Source organism: Sparus aurata, chromosome 2 (genome assembly GCF_900880675.1).
Source record: "Sparus aurata chromosome 2, fSpaAur1.1, whole genome shotgun sequence".
Taxonomy (NCBI): domain Eukaryota; kingdom Metazoa; phylum Chordata; class Actinopteri; order Spariformes; family Sparidae; genus Sparus; species Sparus aurata.
The window spans coordinates 19,034,454-19,047,897 of NC_044188.1; the positions used below are offsets into that span (position 1 = coordinate 19,034,454).

General features: G+C 40.9%; 1 protein-coding gene across 2 annotated transcripts; it reads left to right on the plus strand.

Annotated features, from left to right (window-relative positions):
• Positions 1-677: 677 nt before the first annotated feature.
• On the plus strand, positions 678-11,030 carry alkbh8 (alkB homolog 8, tRNA methyltransferase). 2 transcript variants are annotated; one of them, XM_030408693.1, is made up of 12 exons: positions 678-889; positions 1,965-2,098; positions 2,197-2,297; positions 2,436-2,567; positions 3,044-3,139; positions 3,555-3,659; positions 4,345-4,415; positions 5,921-6,027; positions 6,275-6,435; positions 6,662-6,924; positions 9,621-9,770; positions 10,169-11,030. In XM_030408693.1, exons 1-12 carry the CDS (start codon positions 752-754, stop codon positions 10,901-10,903), a joined length of 2,193 nt encoding a protein of 730 aa, XP_030264553.1. In that variant the 5' UTR covers positions 678-751; the 3' UTR covers positions 10,904-11,030. The 2 variants fall into 2 exon arrangements, with proteins under 2 accessions (XP_030264553.1, XP_030264545.1); XM_030408685.1 differs by having other exon boundaries at positions 679-889; positions 6,662-6,933.
• The last annotated feature ends 2,414 nt before the right edge of the window (positions 11,031-13,444 follow it).

A 13,444-nucleotide genomic window follows, 5' to 3' on the forward strand; every position in this document is an offset into this window, starting at 1 on the left:
ATATTCCTGTCATTAGTTCAATATTACCACAGCAGAACAATATGTCCCTGCTGATATTATTTGAGACATCACACACTCTGTCCTTAGATTGGAACAAAGAGAGGCTATTAAAGTCATGTTAAAACATTGGATTTATTCAAGATCATATGCAACGTACAAAATTGATGGATTTCTTTTATTTGATAATTTTTTTTATTTTAAAGTGGGCCCGCCATTGACAGCATTAATCTTTTTCATGAATGATAAACTGTATCCAGAATTTGTATCTGGGATCATCCATAAATCCTGTGAACTCTGCTGTTCATTTCTCGTTAATGATAATGTACATTTAATTATCAATTTAATTTAGCAGGTTTTTATTGTTTCAGTTTTTTGTTTCTGGCTGACCACTTTGACGGGATTCATTTCGGCTTTGGTAAAGGAAAGAAAGAAAGAAAGAAAGAAAGAAGGAAAGAAAGAAGAAAAGATGCTACAAAGAAGTGCAATAGATGTTTTTTTTAGGCTGCACTAATCAACTTTATGTAGCCTACAAAATTCACTTTGGCCTATTTGGATACTATAATTTTGAAAACAACTACAACAACAAAACAAAAATATAAAAACCTACAAAATCTACAAAGTGGGTTTAATCAGAGGGCTCTAAAACCCAAAGTAGGCCGGTTGCGGTGGCTGATCATTGGGAGGCGAATCTTCAGGAACTATCGGTGTTTCATGCTTGTTGTTGCACCCGGACCAAATAAAATGACGTACCATGGATCCCAGTGTGGAAAACAACGTGAGGGCCGTCAGGCGGAGTAAAGAGGAGAAGAAAGTTCTCAAAAGACAAATTAAAGCCAGCCACACTTTGCTGAAACATGAAGGCATCAGCACAACATCGCAGCCTACCAAGGTAACCGAAATTAGCCGTTTGTAAACAGGAAGTGGCAGCTGTCAGAGAAGAGAGCTAGCAAAGAGAACTTCTTCTAGAAAATCTACTTACTATAATAATGTTTTTTTTAATGCGTTTAATGGCGTTTAACGAGCACATTTCAGGGATGATTATTATAATTTTTTATTTTTTTATCTCATGTGAGTTTAATGTGAGGTTATTAAATAATAACCACCCGGTGATTAGCTTGGTAGCTAGCACTCTGTGTAGCTTTATGATTATCTCACATCTGCTGTTTTCAGTCGTGTTAAAGTATAACAATGGGTAGTTCAGGCTTTGTGGGAGACTTGTCATTTGCTGTCTTATAACTGGGATTTCATGAAAAAGTAAAGGAATGGAAATGTATATGGAAATCTCAGAAGAATGAAAAAGAAACTGGAACTTTCTCTGAAGTTTGTACATGTACAGTGTATTGGACTGTAGTGAGTCAGTGTTGTGTATCAGTAACAGCCCAGTTAGTTACTGTGAGGTTTATGTTTAGGTGTTCTCTCAACTGTCGAAAATAAAGTTGACATTTCTTTTTATTTACTAGTCTATTAATGCCCTGATATGTTTATATCACTATGTAGTTTTGGAGAAGAAATTCTTAGAATTGTAATATTTATATTATTATTTAAGTAATAAGACAAACTTGGGAATATACATTTTCTCCATGACTGAGTAAAAAAGCTGTTCTCAGAGGAAAATAAGTTCCCCAGAACACTGTTTGAGGCTAGAAAGGTGCCAGGGTGTATAAACAAAGTAGAATGGTGTGAAATTGTGTTGTCCTTTAGGTCAGTTTGTTTATTCAGTCATGAAAACGAAGGGAATTTGTTTATTTAGATTGCTTAGGCATACAAAAATCCAGCTGTGAAGACCAATTTCTTCCCAAAAATGTCATAGTGCACATTTAAGTAAAGGTTCTTCTTCCATCACTGTAATACCATTTTTTTTTTATTAGTTTTTTTTTTAGGTAGTCATCCAACTAAAAGGGTCTTGCAGAAAAGCCTCAATAATCTGCATAAAATCAACCATTCTGCCTCTGTCTCCTCTGCAGAGCTTGGTGGTGGCTAATGGCGGCCTGGGGAATGGCGTCAGTCGGGAGGAGCTGTCTGCAGTCCTGAAAGAGATGGGAGAGCTGGAGACGCTGATCATGCACCCTCACAAGCCCTACGCCTTCGTCACGTACAGGTTCTGCATGGACAACACTGAATACATAATTTTCAACTTTTAAAACCTCCCTGTAAGATTCTGGTTTACAGCTCACACTGTCGTTATTGACATTCCAGATCTGAAGAGTGTGCTCGGAAAGCCCACGTCCACCTGAATGGAGAAAAGCTTCAATGTGGAGGGAACAGTGTCACACTCTACCTCAGTTTTGTTGACTCAGGTACTTGGTTTTGAACACTGACAGACACCAGTATAATTTACTCAAAGAACCGCTATAAACATGTGAACCGTTGTTTACCTTACATTTTAAAAGTTGGACAAGTAAATGTATGCATGTTCTGTTTATGTGTGTGTGCAGTAACCTGTGAAGAGGAGGCGTCTGTTCCCTTGCCAGAGGGATTAGTCCTTGTGGAAGATTTTGTGTCTCCGGAGGAAGAGGCTCAGCTGCTTGCTGCCATTGATTGGTCCTCTGCTAACGATGATATCACTGGTGAGGGGCTGCGTAACAGCAGTGTAGAAATGATGCAAGCAAAAAGTCCTGCATTCCAAATCTAACTGCAAAATGGCCCGTTTCAAAATAATATACATTACTACTGGATTATAATGAATGATGCATATTAAATACTCGAGTGGTTATTATAATTCATAGTTCGTATGAATAATCTGTATCTTAAAAGTACACGTGCTGTCAGATAAATACAGTTAAGTCAGAAAATATAGTTTTCAAAGTCATGTAGAACAAAAGTGTATACAGTAGCATAGAGTGGAAATGGTGCCAAAAAATTGTACTGAAGTCAATTACCTGGGTTCATTTACTCTTTCTAATTAAGTGTTTGCAATTGTGATGAAAAATTGTAAGAATAATAACTGTACAACACACACTCACATAAGATGACCTATGTCTTGAATCATGACTAATTATCATAACTGAACCGGATCCGCTAACTTCCTCCTGATGTCTTTTAGCCCAAAAAGCTCTGAAGCACAGACGAGTCAAACATTACGGCTTTGAGTTTCGTTACGACAACAACAACGTGGATAAGGACAAGCCTTTACCTGCAGGTCAGCTCAACATTATTTTTGCTCTTACAATCAGTTTTCTCTGGCTCATATTTTCATCGATTTGTCTGTCATTCCCATCACTTGCAATAACATTTTACTCGCTGACTGCAGTGCTTGAATATTCAGACTCTGTGTGCAGTGCTGTGCTGTTCTAAACAGTGTCTTTTTATAAACTGCGAGTAGGAGTTGCTGAAAATCACTTCACTGCTTATTGTCAGAGAATTATTATCTATTAATAATTTCTGGGCTCTGCTGGGAAATTTAGAAAAGATTTCTCAGTATTTGGATTTTCACTTATAACTCAGTTATTTGAGAGCGTGCGATAAGATGAGTGCAACACGACTGCTTCTCATTGCATCAAATGTCACACCATTAGAAAAATAGTAGCAGCTTATGTGTGTGCATGTGTGTCCAGGTATCCCTCAGGAGTGTCTACCTGCTCTGGAGCTGTGTGTGAGGAACAAACACATCAACATCATGCCGGACCAGCTGACTGTCAACCAGTATGAGTCTGGACAAGGTGAGTTCCTCCAGCCACGTCTCTAAACGATATCACATACAGCCTTGTAAAAACTACAATAATTAAATGTAGATAAGTTCCACGGGTTATCATCGATGCTGTTCAAACATGACAAACCACATGTGGAGAAAATGAGAAAAATTCAAGTGTTTACACCCATGAAGTCATCAAAGAAATATCAGTGATTTCACCTACAAGGGGCTCAATATCTAATCCACATGATATTAAGTTTAATCTTGTGTGCTCAAACAGTCACGATGGAGCTTAACAGAGAGCTCTACCACGAAAAGATAAAAATACAGATGTTAAATAAATATAAAATACTTTTAGTTCTCAGAGGCTGCAGCTACTCTGTATGTAGAGAAGAAGTCAAGTAAAAGATTTTGACGCTCAAAGCACATCTTTGTTTTTCAGACCCAGTCACTGGACTAACTAAAACTAAAACACTGACTAAAACTACGCAGTTGAATTTTCTAACCAAATGTAGTTGTACGCGTTTAGGTTTTAATTGACTCCTGCCACAAGGTGGCAGCAGAAGCTTAAAGGCTGAATGGATTTTGATAAAAACATTTCTTAATAATGATATGTAAAGTCAAATCTATCATTGAATTTCACAAAACGTTCAGTGGGTCCATCAGATTCTGCTCTAACTATTTGAATTTTTGAATGTTTATAATACTTTCAGGTATTCCTCCTCACGTGGACACTCACTCTGCCTTCGAGGACACCATCATGTCACTGAGCCTGGGGGCGCAGGTACCAAGTCAATCCATTTTGCCATTTAAACACTCAGGTCTAGCGTACATTTTGCAGATAATGCAGACAGTGTTGGTCTGAGGAAAAAGTTTTTTTTTATATTGTAGCTGAAACAACGATACAAAGTTAAAAGGTGTTCTTATAAGTGTTTTCAGACACTTGTGTTTGGAGTCAGTGTGATTTGGCTGAGAACATTTGTCACCTTGCGTGTGGCTTCATCTCATTCTTCTTTATACATACTGTCATAATCTCTTGCTCACTGTGGCCTTCAACTTTATTACAGTATGAAGGTTTGGTGCATCATTAAGTCTCATTTTCTGCCGACCACCTGATTTTATTGATTTCAGAGTCATCAATAGGTGAGGGCCAACTAAACTGACCCAGTTGTCATCGATTAAAACCGATGTGAACTTTGTATTTGCAGAGAGAGAGAGAGAGAGAGAGAGAGAGCATGATGAATAGTCCTGTTGCAAAGCGTTGTGCAGCGGCCAGCATCACCATCGATTTAGTCACATGCCACCGGTTTCATTGATTGGCTAATAGTCCTCAGATGGGAACAGCACAGTCCTGCCTGTCTCATGTGTGTGTTTCCGTGTGTGTGTGTGTATGTGTGTGTGGCACGCGTGTGTGCGCGTGCACATGTGTGTGTGTGTGTGTGTGTGTGTGTGTGTGTGTGTGTGTCAGTTTTCAGTTGTGGTTTCAGGCAAATATCTGATCATTTGCTGCTGCTGCATGACTCTCACAACCGTACACAAATACTTATCTGTCTTTCTCTCTTCCTCTATCTCTCTCACTCACACACACACACACACACACACACACACACACACACACACACACACACACGCCTCTACTTCACAAAATCCAATTTTACCGCTGTCAGAAGTTGGAGAGATGCAGTTTGAAATTGTGTAGATGTAATTTCCCAGCAGAGCTCATGCCGTTATGCGCTGTAAGGAAACATTAGGATCAAACACCAACACTGGGGTTGAAATGCTTCAGCTGGTTGTAACTGAAATGTGTGTGCGTGTGCGTGCGCGTGTGTGTGCGTGTGTTCTTTGTGATGTTACTCAGAAATTTTGAGCTAAAGAAAAAAAACGAAATGATATTTCTTCATATTCTTTTTATTAATGATGATTCAGGTCTTCAGAGAACATTTGCTGCCAGACAGGAAGTGAAACTAGCATCTGTTTAATCACTAATTCAGTGCAGTCATTCTGTAATTCTGCATGAATGATGTCTATGAATGGAGTTTTAGCGTCCTTACTGGATTGGAAGGATCCAAATTTTTTATGTTAGTCTGATATTTATGTTTATTTTTGGATCCTCATTAAAAGCACCTGGACATAAATTACTCCACCGAAATGCAACAAGAAAGTAGAAACTATATACAGGCAATAACAACTATTAATCAGTAATATCTATAGATTAATAGTCGTACTCGGTTACCTGTTGTGTCCATCTGAAAGGTCTAAATGTTCTTATTTAAATGCATGTGTGTTAAGACGGTGATGGAGTTCCGTCACCCTGATGGTCGTCTTGTACCCGTCGTGTTGCCTGGACGGAGCCTCCTGGTGATGAAGGGCGAGAGCAGATACCTCTGGACACATGGGTGAGCTCTTGACATTAGCTGTAGGTGGCTAGACAGAGTAGTGACGGCTCATTTATTCCTCTGTTCCATTGTAGTTGAGCACAGAACTAAAGGATTTACTGTCTTTTATCTGGGCTTCATGCTGTAATTTGTACAATAGTGTCTGTCTGTGGACTTTTCTTCACAATTTAATCCCTTCACACATGAAGATAAAACCAGTGACGGTACAATAACTGTACAGATTAGTTAGTTTCGCTTCTCCTCTCAGGATTACTCCTCGGAAGTTTGACACGGTGCCAGCCTGCGACCCACAATCCCCTGCTCTTACACCGCCAGACGTCAGGACCCACAGCAACCTCACTCTGAGCAAGAGGGGCACCCGCACGTCTTTAACTTTCCGCAAGATCAGACATGAACCCTGCCGCTGTGGTGAGGATCTTAACCTGATGTCACATTACTGCGAGTATCTGACTGATCTCTGACAACATCAGTGCTTCGGCTGAACGTAAGTCTCTCTCTCTCTCTCTCTCTCTCTCTCTCTCTCTCTCTCTCTCTCTCTCTCTCTCTCTCTCTCTCTCTCTCTCTCTCTCTCTCTCTCTCTCTCTCTCTCTCTCTCTCTCTCTCTCTCTCTCTCTCTCTCTCTCTCTCTCTCTAGCCTTCCCCTCTGCCTGCGACAGTCAGGGAGCTCCCTCAACATCTCCGCCGTCTCCCCCCTCGCTGCCTCGTTGCCATGACGACGCTGCCCAACTCGAGGAGGAGTACGTTCACCGGGTGTACGACGCCATCGCCTCCCACTTCAGCAGCACTCGACACTCCCCCTGGCCTCAGGTTTGCCACTTCTTGTCCTCACTCCCGCCCGGCAGCGTGCTGGCTGATGTGGGCTGTGGAAATGGGAAATACCTAGGTGTCAGCACAGAGGTGATTGCTGTGAGTATTACCATCATGTGTGTCATTCGGCGAATCTTTATTGATCCCTGTAGGGAAATTAAAGGGAAAATTGCACCCTTTTTCCACACAGTCAGCAAACCAGCGGTAGCTTAGACAAACTGTGAATCTTTTGCTGTCTTCTCAGATACAAGTAAGAAGGTGTGATAGATTCAGAAGGACCAGGTGGCAGAGACCTTTGACAGACCAGTTGGATGGAGATGAGCCTACTAACTGTAGATAAACTACATTTCTTGGGCAAGGCCATACATCTGGTCTTTCTTGCAAATCACAGCAAAGACTGAAATATGCTTTGGAATTAGTTCAGCATTTTGGGAAATATGTTTGTTTTCTTTCCCAAAGAGGAGGAGAAGACTGACACAGCTTCCATGTCTGTGTTTTAAAGGGATAGTTCGAGTCTTTTGATTTGGGATTGTGTGGCACTTATTCCTAGTCTCAGTATATTACCTGCAGTCGATGACCGTCAGCTCTCAGCCTGTGTGGAGAGACAGGAAGCAGAGCATTGTACTGGTGTAAACGGAACCAGCAGCAAGAAAATATATTTCCGTTTGCATGTATTGAACATTATTGGCGCTTTGCATCGATCGTCCATTAGGGGCAACTGTAGAAATGCGGCGGTGGAACATGGTGGACCCAATCCCTCTGTCGATACAAAAGGCTCATTCTAATGAATACACGATGATTTAAGGGGATTATACACAAATGAAAAACATAACTATAAGTATCATTCCGTTTCTGCCAATAGATCCTCCTAAATCCCACACACTGGACCTTTAATAGATTCTCTATTGCAAGATATAGAATTCATTGGGATCCACATAAGAAAATCTAACCAACACAGACAACAAAAAGACTCTGTAAAGGTCACAGCCTTGTTGCTCAACGTTGCCATATATGCAAAATGAGAAGACGGTGACTGTTTGAAGTCCTCAGCACCCAGTTACAGTGTTACAGTGTAAGAGCCGAACCTCTCTGTTCACGACCTGAAGTTCCAGAGAAGATGAAGCATCTTGACACGTTCCTTGAGCAATAAGCTGCTGTTTACTTAACCTCAGAGTGTGAGTCTCACTGGTCACGTGGTTAAAGTTATATTGTTCACTATAAAGTAAATCAGTCAGTAGCAAGTTAGTTTTCCTCAATTTACATTTAAAAATGAGCTAAATAAACTACAGTAATACATTTAAGGATGATATCCTTGTGTTGAGGCGTGTGTTGCTCTCTCTCTGATCTTCTGCCGGTTGCCATTGTTTGCATTAGCTCAGTTTCCATGGCAATATCCTAAATTTTCTGTTTACGTATGCACACAGATATTCATGTTTGGGATTTAGAGGCGCATGTAAGCAGCTTATCCTGACTCAGACCGTAACCGTGATAAATCATTGCTGAGGACAGCGTGATCACATCGGTCACACAGCCACTTTTGAAGTTAAATCTGCTGTGTATTTTCCAAAATAAGTTTGTCTCACTCCTCTCCCTCTGCACTTTCTGACTCCATCTCTGTATTCCCCCCTCCACCTCTTCCCTTCCCTTCTCACCGCAGATTAACACTGTTAAACTTCCCAGTTTTAATTGAAATGAAAAAGCTTGTGTGTTTGCGTGTCGGTAACAGATTGAGTGTTGTGCATGTGTGTGGTATTTCTCAGTGTCTATTATCACCCCGTCTCTTTTGGGAGGATGAGGCTTGACTGAACTGCTCCCTGAGACAGAATGTGTTGAAAATTGTTACTACTGTCATCAAACCCCTGCCTCCTTTCTGCTCTTCTTTTTACATTTTTCCCATCTTCCCTACTAGGGCTGGGTATCACCAGGTACCTCGCGATATGATACTATCACGATATTTTGCTCACGATAACGATAATATCACGATATCTGTGTCACTGAAGCAATTCAGAATTTATTGACTGCACTGCATCCATTTCAAAGGAATTACAAAACATTGTCAATCAATTTCACATGAATGACAGGCAAGTAAACAAAGAGTAAATTGCGCAGTGTCTCTTCTTAACACACACACTGGCTACAGCTATCATTAAATATCTATATGTGTGGGTTTCAGAGCTACTTAAACCATTTTTTAAATTTTATTTGGTTGTATACCTATGTTTGAATAAAGATAAAGCTGTCCCCCGAAGAGGGGTGGTGGTGGTGGGCCAAAATAAATAAATAAATAAATAAATAAAATAAATATAAATATAAATATATATATATATATATATATATATATATATATATATATATATATATATATATATATATATATATATATATATATATATATATATATATATATATATATATATTTTTTTTTTTTTTTTTTTTTTTACATTTTTAAATATCGATATTTGGCACCAGTGTATCGATAACGTACCTCAAGACGAAATATCGCGATATATCGTAGTATCGATATTTTGGCACACCCCTATTCCCTACTCTCTACTTTAATCCTCATTGTATAAATCCTCTGTTTTTCTATCACTTCCTTCATTTTCCCTATCTCTCTGTACTTTATCACCCTGCCACCCTGATTCCTTTTTTATTGTTTCCCCATTCTTTCTTTGTCCTTTTTCATCATCTTATTGTGACAGGAAAAATGAGGGGTTGATTTTGTATAATACTATTGATTAAAAACCCCCCAAAAAAACGTGTGTGTGTGTTTTGACACTTTTCAGGTCGGTTGTGACCGTAGCAGCGCTCTGATCCAGATCTGTGCAGAGAGGGGTTTCCAGGCTTTTGTATCTGATGCTCTCAGTGTTCCGCTGCGTTCAGCCACATGCGATGCCTGTATCTCTATCGCTGTCATACACCACTTTTCCACACAGGTAAGCAGAACACACGTAACGCACGCTTGCACACTGAATGCTGTTCTGCTCATCTTACAGAGATTGTACATTAGAGCAGTAGACTATAAGAAAACAATGGATAGATGATGCAGCTAGGCCACACAGCATATTTAATGGCCGTCGCTTTAAAGTACAGCTCTGAAGCAGGGACGTCCCGTTTTCCAACATCACAATCATAGTATAGTTTATTATTTCAGTCCATGAAAACATGTATTATTAGACTGATTCTCCTGACCATCACAACCATTGACATTCAGTAGCAAAGCAAACAGGTTTAGGCAAATGTTTTGCACCTTGGTTATTTACCGTGTTCATGATGTTAACTTAAGGTGAAAAAATGGTCGAACAAATAATTTGTGTTTTTGTGTGTGTTGTAGGAGCGTCGGCTAGCAGCAGTGAGGGAGCTGGTGAGACTTTTAAAGCCTGGAGGTCGAGCTCTCATCTACGTTTGGGCTTTTGAACAAGAGTACAACAAGCAGAGGTCCAAGTACCTCAAAGAGCAGAACAAAGAGCATCCTGAGAACCACAGCCCCATTAACAAAGCATCCGAAGACAGCCACAGGCCTGTAGACAACATACAAGATGTTAGCAAAGTGACTGATGGCAAGCTTAGTGTTCATACCAACCGTACGTCCTTCAACACCCAGGACCTGTTGGTTCCCTGGCACCTGAAAGAAGGGAAGAGACAAGGGGAGGAGGAATCTGGAGAAGGTGTTAAGAAGGAGAAAAGGAAAGAGAAGTCCAAAAAGTCTTCAGGAAACTCCTGCTCTGCTGATAGTTCGAGTTCTTCAACCAGATCAGACTGTAACCCTGATCCCTGCCCGGGTTTTGACTCCAACATGACTCCTGGATCAGTTCAGGAAACAAGTGATGCCACACACAGCCCAGACTCTAAACCCAGTCCAAGTGATGACTCTGCTCATAACACCACCTCTGCTCCAAAGTCTGAAAGCAGCCCGGTGCCTGTTTTTCACCGCTATTACCACGTGTTCCAGCAGGGGGAGCTGGAGCTGTTGTGTGGTCAGGTGGCTGGAGTCAAGGTGCAGAGCAGCTACCACGACCAGGGAAACTGGTGCGTTATATTAGAGAAGGACTCAATAGAGATGAACTGACACACTAATGTTATAGTTATTTACCTTCAAATACATAATTGAACAAGAGAGTTAATGCATTGTGATATAAAACTAAATTAAATTATCTTTTTTTGACAAGTGCCATGAAATAAATGTTGGAACAACATGTCTGCCATTGTTGTGCATCATTATCTTGAAATATTTAGGTGCAAAAACCAACTCAGGTCAAATGTCAGACCTGGATAGCTTTCACATGTTTTTTTCTATTTAGGTTTATTAATTGGGAAAACGAGTGCTGGAAAGTTTTGACAGTCCCGCTGCAGTAAAATCCCTCTCCATCTGAAATAAACCTGGGGGTAGTTTGAAGAGGATGCTGGTTATGAGCATCTCTGGCTGCTTCTTGTTCAAACAAGGCTCTGCAACATTTAACAGTACATCACCAAGAATAAGCTTTGCCTCTTCCCCTGTCTTTGACCTCAGCGTCTGCCCTGAATTCACTGAGCTGTATGTAAGCTATAAACTGTGCGTGTGCCCGACCTTTTCAAGTTAAAGGGCCACAGTGCAACATGGCGTTTCAGGCTGTGGGAGATTTGTTCATATCTCAAGAGTGCGGAGTGGTACATTATGTTACAAACCATGTATTTGTTAAGTAAATGTATACTATTTCATCACAGGTTTTACATCAAGATCTGTGATAGAATAAATGGATGAGCTGCACCATGCGATTACTGATAAAGGGATAAACTCGTTTTTAAAGTCCGTGTAAAGCAAAATCAGCCATTTTCTTCTAAACACATTAAACAGGTCATAAATGTGTTTACTTACTACATTTTAATCAGAAAAGAAAGATCCTGATTTTGCCAAAACAAACTAAATAAACAGCTTTAGCTTCAAACAGTGTTCTGAGGACCTTATTTTCCTCTGAGAACAGAATGTATGTTCAGTTATGGAAGAAAAAAAAATATTTCTGAGTTTACCTCGTTGATATTGTAAATATTTAAATTATGACTTTGAATTTCTTCTCCAAGTCTACATAGTGCCCCCTTTTAAGAAATGACATGACATAAGCATTCACAATATTTTTCTTTATTTGACTACCTGAAGTATTACTCACCTGAAGTACTAAAACTTGGCCAGACCAGAGGTCGTCACTGTTTTTCAGGTCAGGGACCCCTTGGCTGAGAGAGAGATGGAGTAGGGGGTCCCTCATCCATCTTTTGTTGCATATTAAACTGGGTCTATAATTCTGTTTGGAGGGCTTATAGTGCCATGAATAAACAAGAGAGCAGCAGTTGTAGCAAGGCCTACAGTTACACTGAGGATTCCTTGTTGAAGACCCAGGGACCAGAACATGTTAGGCCATTTTTTTTTAGACTCGCTTACGGAAGATTATTTAAACATCATTTGAATTTAAATTGATTACTGATTTTACATTCAATTAATATCAGAGGAGCAACAATAATTCTTCTGCTTGTGTTGAAACTGACATTATTTTTAGCCAGCTCTGCCTCCTTGAACCTTTAGTCTAAGTACAGTTTTATGAAGAAATTGCTTCTGCTTAAAATGTGATGTTTCGTGCTGCCGCTAATTGCCTTTAATGCTGGATTAACTGTATTTCAATTTAGCTTTGGTAGAATGTAGAATCACTCCATCTCGCCCTCACACACATTCACACACACACGTTCACGTAAACGTGTGAAACTTTTTCACGCGTGTTTTGTCCCTGTGACATGGAAGACGCCCTGCCTCGTTCCAGTGCCAAAGACGCCGCAGCCCAATGGTTTCTCGGACTACCGACCGGTGGCACTGACGTCACATATCATGAAGACCCTTGAGAGACTCATCCTGGAGCAGCTCAGGCCTATGGTCAGGCCACACCTGGATCGCCTCCATATCGTCTACCAGCCCAGCATTGGAGTTGAGGATGCCATCATCTACCTGCTGAACCGTGTCTACGCCCACCTGGACAAGCCGGGGAGCTCTGTGAGGGTCACGTTCTTTGACTTCTCCAGTGTTTTCAATACTATCCGGCCTGCTCTACTGGGTGACAAGCTGACGGTGATGCTGGTGGATCCCCCCCCTTGTGTCCTGGATTGTGGATTACCTCACTGGCTGACCACCGTAAGTGCACTTCCAGCACTGTGTGTCAGATACAGTGATCAGCAACACCGAGGCCCCGCAAGGGACTGTCCTCTCTCCTTTCCTCTTCACCCTTTACACCACAGACTTCAGCTACCAGACAGAGTCTTGCCAATTTCAGAAGTTGCCTGATGACTTGGCTGAGTACAGGGCTGTGGTGGACAAGCTCAACACAACAAAGACCAATGAGCTGGTGGTGGATCTGAGGAGAACCAGGACACCAGTGACCCCAGTTTCCATCCGGGGGCACAACGTGGACATTGTTGAACACTACAAATATCTGGGGGTGTTCATCAACAATAAACTGGACTGGACTAAGAACACTGAAGTCCTCTACAAGAAGGGACAGAGCCGCCTCTATCTTCTGAGGAGGCTCTACATCTAACATCTGCCGGAGCAAGCTGAGGATGTTTTATGAGTCCGTGGTGGCCAGTGCTATTC